Genomic DNA, 16,163 nt, shown 5'->3' with positions numbered 1-16,163 from the left:
AGCACAACATTGCATAACTAAAGATAAAAAGAGACCCAGTATATGCTGGGTGCCATACTTAAGGGGATCTAATACTGGGTCCATGTTTCTGAGCTTACATTCAGGACACCTTCAAATTAATTTAGAAACCACTGTTCTGCAATTCCTGGTAGGCAGACATTAAAAAATGAACTTTTTTAAAAAAAGAGGGTGACATTTTACAGCCAGCTCCATTACAAAAGAGCAGCTCAGAGACAGAGCCATTATTTTTCAGGAGGAACACTGAAAAACAGGACAGAAAGAGGAGGGAGAATGATTTGTAGGGCACAGAGACGAGTTTACTGCTGATCCTGCCTGGGATTAAGCCATACTCCTGGGAGCCACTGGGCCTCCTTAAGATTGATACCGTAATGGATTTGGTACTGAACACCCACAGTGGAGTTAGTACTGAACATCAAGGATCTCATCAACTACTTTGAAACAGACATGCTAAGTAAGTGTGGTCATTTCTTCCATCAACTGAAGCACGTCAAGCCAGACTCCAAAGTGTGCTGTGTAGAAGTGCATAAATTTCTCCTACAGAGGCACAGGCAGTACACAGTACCCCCTCATTTCTGGTTTTTGGATTTTCTTTTTTTTTTTAACCCTTCCTCAAATGACCTGTGTCTGTGATACATATACTACTTTCCTTTTCACATTTGCAATGTATAACCACTTTTTACATGTCCTTTCTGCAGCACTACCAGCTGCTGCTTTGGTTGAATTTAATTTTAATATAGCTCCCAAGCCACAGGGAGATGGTGAGGGTGAGACTTTAATTGCTGGTCTGTGTAACATAAGACAGTTAAACATGCAGTTAAAGTACACGTTGAACAAGAAAATACAGTCGGCCTGATTCCAGTGGTATGAAAGACTGCTTTGGGTTCCTGGGGTGAGGACAAGTTTAAGAAAAACATCTGCATAGAGCTTTTGTTCCCAAGTCTAGAAACTGTGTGTTGGCTGAGTCTGGCCGCAAGTCCTTGCAGGAAAAGAAGACCCAACAGTGAGCAATTATCTTCCTTTGATTAAAACCTTCTAGTTCACAAGTCTAAAATAAAGTGGAAATTTTTTTGTGAACCCTGCTCCACTGAAGGATGAAAAGAGGTTTTCCACTGAAAACACTGACAAAAAGCAGCCTTTCTAACCATCAAAGTTTATGGAAAATTCTTTGACCATATTTATGTAAAAATAGTTACTCTGCTTTTCCTAAGACTTCAGATCATTCCCTTCTTTTCTCTGTTTCTTTGTTCTTATTTCTTTTTCAGTGGACATGAAGTAGTTAGTAGCAAAGGATAATATTTGGCTTTCCCATTTTTTGTAGAAAGAAAAGCCTCCAGAAAATACAAGATCTAAAAATGAAACTTGCCCTGGACTTGTGCTGGAAATTCAAATATAGCAACTCAGAGCAAACGCAAGATCATCAAGAAGTACGAGGATCTATGTAGTTATTTCTGAAGGTGAAACCCACTGTTTTAAGTTTCACCTATATACACGCACATACAGCGAAAGAAAAAGTGTCTGTGTAAAACATCCAATGAACAGTGACCTTTAAATCACTCCATGTTGCTGCTTCTCTGTGAAGAAATGGGACCTTTTTGGGACTGTCCCCAGATGATGATGAGGTATATTTAAGTTGTAATTCAGAAGTCTCTACATTCTTTATTCTGGTCTAAAATCCCATCACTCATCTCTTATTAACCCGTAACCTTAATTTTTTGGGTAGCTGAAGCCATTTTCAAGACTTGGAGGATCACTATTGGCAAGATAGTTCTCTGCATCTTGATTCTAAAAGTTTTAAACATCCAGCTGCTCATCCAGATGTATTTAGGAGATTTGAAATTCAACTATTCTGGAATATCAAGTTACTAAAAATATATGAAATACTTCTGTGAGTGTTTCGTTCATCATTATTTTTCACTGAATGCTTTCAAACTAGAATCCACTGTTAACCTGTGCTCTATTCCTTCATTTCTCTGGAGTTTTACAAGTCCATTGTTAACACCTTGTCAAAAGCTTCATTCCATTTGAAAAATTGACTAGATGCTTCTTTATTGAACTGTCCCAGTAGAAGAGTCCTGAATGGTAGCCTGGTGTCCTCTAACAGCAAACATTTGGCACACAAAGACAAATCTAAAAAGACAAGCATTTCAGCAGAATTCATCAAAAGATAAAAAATCTTTGTGCACATGCACAAATATACATGTAAGATGAGCTCTGCCACTGTACAGTAGTTCAAGAAGATTCTGCTACAATACTTGCTCACAGAGAAACAGTGTAGTTCTTGTTGAGGAAGAATTTTTCCAACTTCAGCTGAGAAGCTGCTGTGCAAAGGTCCTGCCTGCACAAAGATATCAATAAACTAATCACAAAAAATCTAACCACAGCTATACAAATGTTATTTGACCAATTACAAGCTGACATTCTGTATATGCCTCTGTACGGTTAAGTTCCTGGAAATGAAATACAAGAATATTATTTAGCCAAAAATGTGCTCACTGCTTCGAACAGGTCATGTGCCTGTGAAGTCCCTTCCAAGCTTAAGAGCCTGAAGTCATGCAGGGGCTCTCTAGAGCAGCATTTATCTGGTCACATGTATCTAGATGACAGCACTGTTGTTCTCATTAGGATGATAACTTCTGGTACTGACAAGTGACTCCTGAAATGTTATTCCTTGCTGAAGCATCGTGGTTTTGAATGACAGGGACTGAAAAATGGTGGAATATTCTCAGTACACTAATCAGCTATTTTTTTAATTAAGAATTCATATATGCAGCCTATAGAACGCTGTGCAAACAGATGCAAACAAAGAGCTTCACATAATACAGTGCCGTTTGGATTGATTTCAGTTACTTGTATGTACACCAGCTCAGTGCAATCCCCTCTTCCCATGTGTATTAATGAAACTGTATTGAAAACTGAGACAGTCCAGTCTGAGACTGTTTTGTTTTGTTGGGTTTGTTTGGTTTTTTTGCAGAGGCACCAAAGTAGGCTTGCTCAGTCACTGTCTCTTGAGACGGAGAGCTTCCCGCTGTTGCTTCTGAACACTCCTAGAATCTTCCCCCAGACGGGGTCCTCTGATGTTCTCCCAGTTATTCAGGTCAGTCTTATTCAGCTTCTGCAGACAAACAACAAAAATAACAGTGTGACCTTGACAGCCCATGATTTAAAGTAAGTATTATTATAAATGGTTTTCTTTTAACACAAGAAGTTCAGTATCAGTATTGGGTTGATGAACTTTCATGGGAGTTATAGATATAGGTACATTAATATAGTTAGTTACATCATTCCTATTAACTGAGAAATAGAAGGAAGCATTATAGCATCTGAACATGACTGAAGACATCTTGTATTCACTTCTTCTTTCTTCTCTCACCTTGTTTTCCAGATCTATTCTTCAACTGCAAGTCTGCCATGTACTGAAGTAGTGGAGCATTGGTATAGCTCAAGCAGAAGATTAGCAATCTTGTCAGTGAAAATTAGCAAACCTGAAGTATCCTGTCAGCACAAATACCCTGGCAGCACAAAGCACACTGGAAAAGTTGAATTATCTAGCACAAAGGAGGACAGTAATAAGGCAATCCCCTTCAATTCATGTGGGTTTAACTTCAGAGAGGTATGTAATGTTTTCTGCTGCCTAAGTTTCTCATGGCACCGAGCCATCACAGGTAAGTCTCTAAGTCATAGATGAGATACGCTAACTGAACGAACTATTAGATGCTTAAAAACTATCTAGATTTCATTTACCACAGTGCCTATTTCTATCATCCCCAGTCAGAAAAACTAATAACTGCCATATTTATCTAGCCTTAGAGACACACAAAAATGAAGAACAGGAGCTCTCCTGACCTCACCTATCAAGTGCTGCAGTTGAACAACACAAACATATTGCATCTCCACAGTCCTTAGAGAACTCTTAGAGAAGAGACTTCGAAGTCTGTTCCCAGCAGACACAGGGAATACCAGCCAGAGGGAATACTAACGTACCAGCCTGTGGAACAGTATATCAGATACAGTGGGGGTCTGCCAACAGGAGACTGAGGAGGGGGTCTGCTCCACTGCCAGAACCAGGGCTGTTCTACACACTAGTAAATAGGGCAATCCTTCATACCATTAATGATACATACTGCAGTGGGATTTAAACTTCTGGTTTATGATCAGGGCCTCATCTCAGCAAATGCTGTAAAAATACACCAGAAAATAGTTAACCCTGTCCTGAGCCTGTGGTCTAATTTGCTTACTGTCAATCATCCAAATCAATGGTGAACACTGAAGGACTTGAATAACAGTCAGAGAATAATTCAACAGCTATAATAGAACTGCTGCTATTAGTCCATGTTATGTAAAAGTTTTCTGCCACTTCTACAATTGAGGAAATTGCAATGAGTTTAGTCAGATATCAAAAGAAATCAGGTAACATTCAACAGAAGTTACGTGAGAACACATACACAAACACAGCAGTCTCACAAAAGTAGGAGCAACTGAATTTTTTATACAGTGGAGTTGGCACTTCTTTCTGAAGAATTGTCTTCACTACTTTATATATCTTATGATTAGCCAATACTTCATTTCAACTGGATGGGATCTGAGCTGACAGGGAAGGAGGGAGAAGGAGGGAAGGTATCCATCATTCCACGCAGCAGCAACTATCCATTCTGATTGCAAATTAAGAATTTATCATCTTATTCTATTAGAAGTGTCAAAGAAACTACACTGAAAATAACCCTGTGCTTTAACAGAAGCATGCTGATTTTATTAAACACAAAGGTAACACACAGCTGTGAGGATCTGAACTATTACCAAAGGTGCTCAGCTCCCAAAGTCTAAACAAGAAACAACATTTAAAATCTATATAACAAAACTTGTAGTATCTAAAGAGAGGCTATATAAAGAATTCTATCAAAAGAGACATGCATACTGGAGATCTTTACCAGAAGCCCATATTAATATGCCACTGAAACTTCACAAAGGCTTTTCAGAGAGAAGGTTTGTCCAAACAGGAAATATTTCAAAGCTAAACAAACTAGCACAAGAAAATACTTTCGCAGTTTTCAGCAGGAAGCATAAAGGTACCCAGAAAACACTGTGATATACTGACAGAATAAAGCCACTAAGGTTTATGTACAGTGAATGGCATTGCCTGAAACTACATAACAGATGAGATCTATTGACACGGTTATTTTTATCAATTTAAATATAAAGATTAATGAATACATAGACTGTATTTTTAATTTTTAGTCTCATTATAAAGATCATTAACATTTAGTGTCATGTATAAAAATTGTCTTTGATAACTGGCTGCAATTCAAGAAGAAAGCATCTTCTTTACTGGCACATGACAGTATCTGCAAAAATTAGCAGTTTATGGGACAGGTATCTGTTCAGTCATCAGAAGGCAGCATGATTAGACAATGCAATTTTCTAAACTGATGCTATCAATTTTGCAAGAATAGAGGATTTCTGATGCATGTTGATAAGCACAAGGAGTATCACCAGTGAAAGGGGACCTGAAAATCTGGTCTGCAATGCTTTCCTACTTTACAGGTATTTTCATAAGTGTCTACCTGTGCTGGTTTTGACTGGGATAGCGTTAATTTTCTTCTCAGTAGCTAGTATGTGGCTCTCTTGGATTTGTGTTGAAAGGGATGTTTTCCTTATTGCTGAGAAGTGTTTGCACAGGGTTAAGGCCTTTTCACTTCCCACCCTAGCCCACAAGCTTAGGAGGCTGGGGTGCACAAGAGCCTGGTACAATTTCTCAATTAATTTCTTTGCCCTTTTTGGCCACCTGAACTCTGCCCAACTAACTTCATGGACACATCACATAAGGACGGTAAACTACCACTTCCAGCTTTTACTAAATTGAAATCCATAGGAACTGGCAGTCTAAAAACCAAAAAGCTTTTTCTTCCAATTCAAATGCACTATGTCAATCATTGGAGACTACAATGAAATGTAATCAGATCAGACCAATACCACTTTTCCTGCTTGTCTCAAATAGCCCAAAGGATATTGAAAATTAGCTGTTTAAATTAACATCAGTGTAGTACATTAAATCTACTGATTCACTTCCTAAATCAGCTAAACTGCCTCTTAAAAGTACAGGCCTGACAGAAGCTGTAAATTCAAGAAAAAAATAAAAAGAAGCTGTGCAGACAGGCACAGACAACAACAAAAAACCCCAAGCTCAACAAAAAAACCCTGTTGAACCATTTGCCACACACTTGACTTCTAAGACTTTTGTTAAACAACTTGCCTGGTGCAAAGGTACCTGTAAGGATGTAGAGAGATCTTCACTTCTTAATTGCTGGTTCAAATGCTTGGTATTAAGTAAAAGCCATAATCCTCTGTCAGCCTTAAAATAAAATATAATCCTGCCTGACCAATTTGGTGGCCTTCTATGATGGGGCTATGGAACTGATGGACAGGGGTAGAGCAGTTGATGTCATCTACCTGGATTTGTGCAAAGCCTTCAACACTGTCCCACACGACATCCTTGTCTCTAAATTGGAGAGACATCAATTTGATGGGTGGACCACTTGGAGGATAAAGAACTGGCTGGATGGCCGCACGCAAAGGGTTGTGGTCAATGGCTCGATGTCCGGCTGGAGACCAGTAACGAGTGGTGTCCCTCAGGGATCGGTGTTGGGACCGGTCTTGTTCAACATCTTTGTCGGTGACATGGACAGTGGGATCGAGTGCGCCCTTAGCAAGTTTGTCGATGACACCAAGCTGTGTGGTTCGGTTGATATGCCGGAGGGAAGGGATGCCATCCAGAGGGACCTTGACACGCTTGAGAGGTGGGCTGATGCCGACCTTATAAAGTTTAACCATGCCAAGTGCAAGGTCCTACACCTGGGTCAGAGCAATCCTAGGCACAGCTACAGGTTGGGCAGAGAAGAGATTCAGAGCAGCCCTGCAGAGGAGGACTTGGGGGTGTTGGTCAATGACAAAATGAACATGAGCCAGCTTCAGTGTGCGCTCGCAGCCCAGAAAGCCAACCGTATCCTGGGCTGCATCAAGAGGAGCGTGACCAGCAGGTCGAAGGAGGTGATCCTGCCCCTCTACTCTGCTCTCGTGAGACCTCACTTGGAGTATTGTGTGCAGTTCTGGTGTCCTCAACATAAAGAGGACATGGAACTGTTGGAACAAGTCTAGAGGAGGGCCACGAGGATGATCAGGGGAGTGGAGAACCTCCCATATGAAGATAGGCTGAGAAAGTTGAGGCTGTTCAGCCTGGAGAAGAGAAGGCTGCGTGGAGACCTCCTAGCAGCCTTCCAGTATCTGAAGGGGGCCTACAAGGATGCTGGGGAGGGACTCTTCATCAGGGACTGTAGTGACAGGACAAGGGCTAACGGGTTCAAAATTAAACAGGGGAAGTTTAGATTGGATATAAGGAAGAAATTCTTTACTGAGAGGGTGGTGAGGCACTGGAATGGGTTGCCCAGGGAGGTTGCGAATGCTCCATCCTTGGCGGTGTTCAAGGCCAGGTTGGATGAGGCCTTGGGTGGCAGGGTTTAGTGTGAGGTGTCCTTGCCCATGGCAGGGGGGTTGGAATTAGATGATCTTAAGGTCCTTTCCAACCCTAACTATTCTATGATTCTATGATTCTGCTCTTGCAGGACAGCCATCATGCCACAGTAAACAAACCGAAATCTGAAGAAATTCATTTAGAGCTACTGGTGCTCAGGCCGAGTTAATTCAAGGTGGTCACTTGCAAAAAACTATTTGACTTTGGTCTTTTGTTTCCTACATGCGAAAGGACGGATAAGAAAATCCTGTTTACTTTACAGCCCGATGCAATAAATTCTGTGATGAGCACCACAAAAAGAAATTGCTCTAATTCAGAGAGACAATTATTTTCCATCATTATAGTAAGCAAACCCATTTTCAGATAAAAGATAAGCCAGGGAAGAATGTCCTCATGGCTGAAAGATGCAGTGAAAGAAATGCATGAAACAAGCCCAGTTTTGCACAGATGTCAAAACAGCTTGAAGACCATATAAGAGATATTTAGGAACTCTGTGATGACATATAGATGCAGAAGTACGGTACTAAGGCTAAAGCTGAAACTGCTGTCTTGTGCATAAATGTTAACTTTACCATCACACTGATATGGCCTGATAGTTTTTTCACAGTTTTCTCCAAAAGCCAACTTTCTGAAGTCTCATTTTCTTAATATAAACTTAGTGTTACTTACTTTGTTTAGGATGCGACATGATTTAATCTGTGATCAGTGATTCAATAATCTGTGATTTAACAGACTGTGATTAGTGATTAAATCCTAAAAATTCTTTTTTTTCCAACTAGAGAATGTTCTGGTTTTATGTTATTAGTATACAAGCAAGTCAGCAAGCAGCACGCTATGGCCAGAATAAGATTTTTCTGTTCATCAAGAGAATTCGTTTTGTTTTGTTTTTTTGCATGTAAGCATCCAAAGAGCTGCTTTGCCGTTCGGCTTTGCTGAAGACTGGCAAAAAATACAATGCTAAAACCAATAGAAGTTTCATTGCTTACTTCAGTGGGATCCAGTATCAGCCATCTATGGCACAATTAACTGATTTATGGTGAACTCATTTAAAAGACTGTTTCCCTATTTTCCCTTTAATTATGCCAATTCAACACCACGTGGAGCTATGCCCCAAATATAAAACAGATTAGGAAAACAAATGCATACTGCTTATGAGTGAATCCTGTTTAAGCATAAGACCATGCAAACACTTGAACCAGCACACCTGGAGGAATCATTGAGATAAAACAGAAACATCTTCAAGTGGCTATATTGTAAAAGATGCGTATCAAGGAACTGCACCACCAATTTGTCTGTGCATCATTTTCCCAATTTTTTCTAAGAACAGAACTTGCCTCCATCTCAGAGATGTCACAGAATTTAATTAATATTTGCAGAGTGCTTTCATAGTTTTGTGTGGAAATACTAGAGTGATGCAAATTACCCAGTAAACTGAACAATTATAGCACTTGGTTAAAACTACATGATTACACAGCCCCAAGTTTTTAAAATAACAGAAAATAATATAGGCAGATAGACTTCCATCTAGGAACTAGGGTTTGCCATGATTTCCTCCTAACTGACAGTTTCCCTTCTTAAAATGAAGACTGTCTTAATAACCATGTTAAATGTCAGAGGATAACCCAGTGCCATTTATGCATTACACCTGCAGATCACCCAAGATGCACTTCCTGGTCACAAACTCTATGGGTAAAGTCGAGGGAACTTCAGCTTATCTTCTTTTCTTCAGAAAAAATTAAACTCTGAAAGATCCACTGTAAAGAATAGCATGAGTGCAGCAGTACACCTTCAAGATCAAACATCCAAAATTCAGCAAATTCCACTTTTAATTAAGCAATGAAGTAAGTTTTCATTTCCCTTGTGTATGGAAGTTTTATCAAGCTACAGATAATGTTCCCCAGAAAGAGAAGGACCTCTTATTAAGGTTTATCTCTGAATTTACAGCTTGTGAGACCTAGCCAAGTTAACAGGACCAAGGAATTTCCCAACTTTGAGAGCATGATCTTGCAAACTTTCTATCATATTAAACTTTGTAAAGGTCCTAGTTACTGCAGCACAATCCTCTAGAAGAAGAGCGGTCAGGGACAGGCTTTTGGGATGTTTTCAGGATCTTGTTCAACTTATATAAAGGTGAGCTTGGTTGAAGGGGATATGTGATCTTTCGAAGTGCAGGACTGCAGTAAGAGCATAAAATGACAGTTCTGTGGCTGGTAGGAAGAACATACGGATTTCCACAGCATGTCCCTGTATGGAACCAACAAAAGCCTCCTGACTCCACAGAGAAAGTTTATTTCAAGCACCTTGCTAGAACTATAAATACCTGGAAATGTCAAGAATTTTTTTTACTTTGTGTATGCAAAATCTGGCACTTTATGTCCACCTAATAATGATAAAAAGATACTCTCATCAAAAAAGAGGTGTACGAGGATCAAAATGTATTAGATTCATGATGTGGTTTTCCTTCAGAAAAGATGTGAAAAATAAGCTTTTACAAGTTTTTATGTGAGAAGAAGAAGCTGTGACGAACATCACAGAGAAAGGCTAAGAGATTACCACAACAAGAAATGATCAGTTGCCACTATGAAAGTACTTGAGAAGTGGGTGGGTATCAGAAAAGAAACAACTAGAGAAGGCTTACGACAATATGTTAAATTAAACTTAAATCCAGGCCATTAAATAACTACCTTAAAGTAACAGGCTCCTTCAAATCATCAACCAACCTTACTAAGCAGTCAACTCTTCCAAATTGGTAAGTTAAATCCTCTGCTTCTCACATGCTGCTCCTCTATCCTGGCCTCAAGTTATTTCAGGTAACGGTCACACAGTGTCAGTGTAGTTCAGGACTTCTGTTTCTTATCTACACTTTCCTGCTGATTTTCCACTCATCTCTCTTCCAAAATTTGCTTGTCAACTTAAATGCTGAAACGGAATGCTCTTCTCTGTGTAGAAAGTACAGAGAAATGTTTTGTCTAACATTAACAGAGCAACTTTAATCCTTTCAGCCATAAATATTCTTTTTTTCAGTTCTAGCAGTGGCCACTGTTTGATTTGTGCTGTTGGGCAGATTTCCCACAGGAAAAAAAAAAAAAAAAAAGAGAAAAGTAGTCCTTCTGTTTCTTTCCTGTGGCTAACATCCCTTGTCTGTTTGATGAGGACAGTAATATGAGTGTTAGTCCTCCACTATATTGCCAGTAACAGAAAAGCTACATCTCAGCAAAACTGCTAAATGCACAGTACGCAAATCACTTGAGAATAAATCTACCTTTCACTGTATCAGAACCAACAGCTCTTCCAAATCAAATCAGAAGGACTTCTATCTGAAAAGGATCAAGACATCTACCTAAATTTTCACAAGAATGAAGGGGAAGTTTTAGAAGGTAAGTTCTGGGGTCTTTCTATAGTTGAAGGCTATTTTGGTTTTGAACTGCATCGCACTTAAAGACTCTTCCGTTATTTTCATGTTAGAGCTGTAAGATGGCACAGCAGGACACCTGGCTGTCCCATGAGTTGCTAAGAAGATTCTATGAACAAGATGGAGTACTACATACTGAATTGCCAACAGCATTTTCCTCATCCTCTGAACTTGCTCAGTTATGTCTCCCAGCTATACTTGGGCAAAACTCAAGTCTTACCACACGTACAATGAAGTCAGAGGTTGAAATAGTGAAACTTTCCATTCAATTTTCAAATTTTTGATTATTTTAAAAGTGTGCAAACTCCACGGTCAGTCTCCACCATCATCTTGTATCACGTTTTTTCATTTGAGCAGTAAGCCTCTTAGGACAGACAGTAACTCACACTCTGACAGTAACTTGCTACTGCAGAGTACATCTGTACAGTATAGTTTGAGCCTGAAAGATGGGTTGCAGTAATTTGAGACTAAAAGAACACATAAGAATTGTATAACAATGTTATCAAACTATCTATCTGTTTTGCTGTACCCCTCTTCAGAGGCACTCCATGAGAGGAATGTATATAGCCTCAGCTGTGTAGCTAAATTCCCATACACTAAAGTTACTAACTAAAGCTACTTCATACCAAAGATCAAGCAATTCCCCACAGGGGGCCCATTAGTATGACAGAAGTGCTTAACATTTCCACCTAGTCAGCTGCATAAGAAAATATTCCCAATACTGCCTGGTAGAAGCTAGCGGCATCCCTTAGGACAATAAATGAAAGAATTCAGCCATGCTGTGTGGATGCCACTTTCCCTACTCAAACTTCTTTTCTGTAACTGAGACAACACGCAGCGTTGGCTCTAACATGGTAAGAGCTGGTTCGTTCCTCTGAGATTAAAAGCAAAAGCATAAAGGGAGCACAAGCAGGTATGAAGGATTCCGTTTTGGAGAAAGGAGAAACGGTGAGGAGAAGATGTTATTTAAAATAGGCATTTATATGTCCTGACCATGTTTGCTGTCTGACTGCACTGTTAACTGCTTCACTTTGTTTTCCATCTGTGAGAAATGAGTGTCTTCTTATGGGATAAGAGAAGTGCAAATGCCACACACATGAAAGAAACAACTCACAATTAAAGAAAACCATGTGCAAAAAGATATGTCATAAATATAACCAGGAAAGAATTTACAGGACTGTTCAACAGAGATGAGTTCCAGATATAAGACCAGTAAAAAGGAATACCCTGTGAAGTTTCCTCTGGAGGCTGAGTGTCTTTCTTCCTGCAAGAAGGCTTTTCCACCAGAACTCTTCCTGTGCCATACCAGTCACCAAAACACACCTTCTTATGTTTCTCTGATCACATTTTGAACTATGGCACACAAGACTTGAGATGTCAAGAAGAAAAGGAGCAAACTATATCCTCGCTATATCCTTGCTACATCCACTCAGAATAAAATGCCTATCGCAAACTATTTTAACTAAATCCTTGCCCCTGTCAGTTTCCATTAATAATAAGCTATTATCACTTTGTTCTTCTCTACAAAACAGTAAGTAATGAAAAATTACAGTGAAATAAAAACTCAAGATCATTTTACACATGAATAAACTGAAATCCAAGAAACCCCACTCATCCCAGACACAAGCTGAAGGACAATTGGAACCTAATGGCTAGGCTGGACAATGCACTGACCACAAAGAGCTCATGGAAGGGATGGAGCGATTAAAGGGGGAATGAACAATAACTCAATCTCATTTAGTGTCACAACAGTCACTAAGGAGGGCTTTTTTCCCAACATGTTTGTTATATCTCAAACAGCTCAAGGTATTTAGCCACTAGTATCTTCACAGACACTGAAATAAATCTACTCAATACCCTAATCTGTTATTTCTTCAACAGCAAATTCGCTAATCCTCTGGTAGTGATAACGGCAGCAACAAGGTACTTGCAGATTTCAACTACTGGCATTGACGAATTACTTTCCTTCTAGAGTAGTCCTGGTGTCCACACACTTCAATGCATCTATTTAGTACTATAAATTACTATGTTACTAAAAGTTTTCATCCTTTCTGCTGGCAATATAACCAACGCAGTTATGTCAAATGAACATTAACTGGCTTGAATCTTTTTCAGAAAGGCTTATTCAAATTCTTCTTCTACTCTTAAGACAGGAAATACACAGGTTCTATTCCCAAGCCACCACTCCACGTATCTGCTTTTACTTTCTGAATTGTCCTGAATAAACATTTTAATACTGCAATTGCAATACTTTTGCTGTAAGTCTCAGGACAAATAGTTACACAATTTTTGTCCAGAGATAATGTTGACCTTTTAAGATTTATCAGATTATGAGGATCAAAAACTTTTCAATATTCACATACTTAAGTCAAGAAAGCAGCATTCTCTAGACTGAACATTCACAGACCAGCATATACTCTCACTTATGCCATGCTGAGTCCAATAGCTTGAGACCAGCTGAAAGAAAAATTTAAGTTTTGATACTCTGAAAGAGAGGGAACCTATTTTTTTTGCTGTTGTGTTCAAACAATGTTCCCATGTATTAATAATGGACCTTACTTCTAAGTTTAGTATCCTTGCTGCAATAAAAAAGAAAAACATCTTCAGTAGCTAGCACCTCCTTCTTATGAAGGTATTTATATATATAACTAACATTGGTTTTGGTACCTTTAAAGAGATTTAAATTGTTACGCTTCTTTTAAGGCACTTTCTCGAGCCCTAAGTTGATGAATTCAGCCTGTTCTGCAACTTATCCCATTTTTAAAGCCCTGTTCAAAATGCGGACAACAGAAGTAGAATCATGGAATGGTCTCAGTCGGAAGGGACCTTAAAGATTACCTAGTTCCAACTCCCTGCCACAGGCAGAGACACTTTCCACTAGACCAGGTGAAAGCCCTGTCCAACCTGGCCTTGAACACTGCCAGGAATGGGGCAGCCACAGCTTCTCTGGGCAACCTGTGCTAGTGTCTCACCACCCTCATAGTGAAGAATTTCTTCCTAATGTCTAATCTAAAAATACCCTCTTTCAGTTTAAAACCATTCCCCCATTAAAGTAGATATAGTATTTCAGTACTAGCCTCATCAGTGCCACAGCCAGAAGTAAAATCACCTGCTCCTACCACCTATCACTCCTGTTTATATTCATAAAGACTAAATTAGCTTTATGTGCAACAGCCTCACAGTAGATCAACCCAAATTATTTATTCACTCACTCCTAAACCTTTTCCAGAGCTGCTGCTTTCCATAATGCAGTCCACTCTGGCCTGCATTTCCAGTTTTTTAAACAAGTATCTTTGGCTGCTTTAAAAGGTACTTTGCTTATTTAATGGGCCCAGCTTACCACGTCATACAAACAACTCTCTGTCCCTGCCTTGCCATACTTTTACTGTTTCAATACTTTTGTGTCACATGCACATCAGTAATGATTCTACAATTTCTTCCATATCCTTGAAAAAAGTAGTCAGTATTGCCAGATATATCCCAGATCTCACAGAACACTTAAAAGTATCACCATCCTGTCCGCTTACGATTCCCAAAGAACCATAATTCCCAGATTGTGATTTTCAGCAGCCATTGAAGTCTTCCAGGCATTTTCTTGGAACTCTGCTATAAACCAGCAGAGCCTAACAGATATTAAATAACATCTTGTTTGGTTATTGAGAGGCTTGGAAGTTCATCTCTTGTCTCTTCTGATTTGAATACCTTCTTCTCTAAAAGAAATATAAATAAATTTTTTGAATGATGCTACTCTGTCAACATGGTTACTCATGATTTTACGTCCTCATTTTATTCTTAGTCTTCTGCAACACCATCCTCTTACCCATATCCTTGTCAGCTTACTTATCAGACAACTCTCTAATGTCCTTACTGTCTTTTATCAATCTTCTCTGCTTTATAACTTCTCATTTACTGTTTCCATAGCAATTCTTCACACTTCTTATTTATTGTGATTTTTTTTCCCTCTGCCTTCAATTGCCAGTGGTTCCCATTGGATATTACATACTTGATTCAAACTTAACTGACTTTTCTATTTTAACATCTTAATAAATTCCACTTGAAGATGTTGTTTATTTGATTGAAAAAACCAAACAATTCTTTATTCTGGGGACTGACGTAACTGACTAAGGCCAGCTTTTTTAGTGTGCACTAGACCATTAATTTCACAGAAGTTCAGAAACCAAGTGTTAGGAATTAGGGATGTTATTTTGAGATTGAATTCAAACAATGAAAAGGAAAGTACCGTGAATGTTAAACATCTGTGAGAATGTTTTTCATTCATCATATTAATCAGGTTTTTATGCCCTCTCTTTCAAACAATATATTTGTGCTTTCAAATAAAATACTCTAGGCTTTTGTCACAGGTCAAACACTTGACATTTTTTACAGGGTGTTCTACAAGACCCAGCTCAGCAGCAGAACTACATTCACATTAGTACCAGTGTCACTAGTGGACAGAGGCATGATTTATTGGGCAAAAGGAAGCAACAAGGACTAATTGGCCATATGAGGACACATAAGTGTGTGAGAGGAATACAGAAAGAGCAGAGAAGACATGCAAAGGTAGCCTGCTCTTCTGTCGTGTCCCAAGGTCCAAGATAAATGGCATTATGAACAGATCTGAGATACAAGAAATTCAGTACAGATTACACATGCAAATTCTTTCTTCCTTAGAGTAGTATAAGAAAATATACCTATATGAAATAAAATACATTTTGTATAGATTGAGAAGATGTACTTCAGTAAATTAGAAGGTGAAAAAATGCCTCTATGTCAATTTCCTCACAGTAAATTGATTAAATCTCTGACTACAACTTTTTTAATCACCACCAACACACTGGAGACAAAATGCAGACTTGAACATGTTCGAAATCATAGAATCATAGAATAGTTAGGGTTGAAAAGGACCTTACGATCATCTAGTTCCAACCCCCCTGCCATGGACAGGGACACCTCCCACTAAACCATGCCACCCAAGGCTCTGTCTGACCTGGCCTTGAACACTGCCAGGGATGGAGCATTCACAGCTTCTCTGGGCAACCCATTCCAGGGCCTCACCACCTTCACAGTAAAAAAATTCTTCCCAAAATATCTAACCTAAACTCCCCCTGTGTAAGTTTTGCAATACGCACATAAAGGCTTATGTTTGCAGCAGAAATTATGACTTTCTAAAAGAATTCAGTACGTATTCAATATGTACATTTCTATAAG

The 16,163-nt window shown here is 39.1% G+C and overlaps 1 protein-coding gene across 1 annotated transcript in view; it reads right to left on the bottom strand.

The window, feature by feature from the left end:
• Positions 1-2,962: 2,962 nt before the first annotated feature.
• COX16 (cytochrome c oxidase assembly factor COX16) overlaps positions 2,963-16,163 on the bottom strand; it is a 49,208-nt gene continuing 36,007 nt past the window's right edge. Inside the window, exon 4 of the mRNA XM_080617921.1 lies at positions 2,963-3,133. Coding sequence (XP_080474047.1) covers positions 3,017-3,133 — 117 coding nt within the window. The 3' untranslated portion in view covers positions 2,963-3,016. The remainder of the gene's footprint in view (positions 3,134-16,163) is intronic.

The sequence above is a fragment of the Psittacula echo genome (genome assembly GCF_963264785.1).
Source record: "Psittacula echo genome assembly, chromosome: 5".
Lineage (NCBI taxonomy): Eukaryota > Metazoa > Chordata > Aves > Psittaciformes > Psittacidae > Psittacula > Psittacula echo.
Note: the sequence above shows the minus strand (reverse complement) of the source record. Positions and strands in the feature narration are given on the sequence as shown.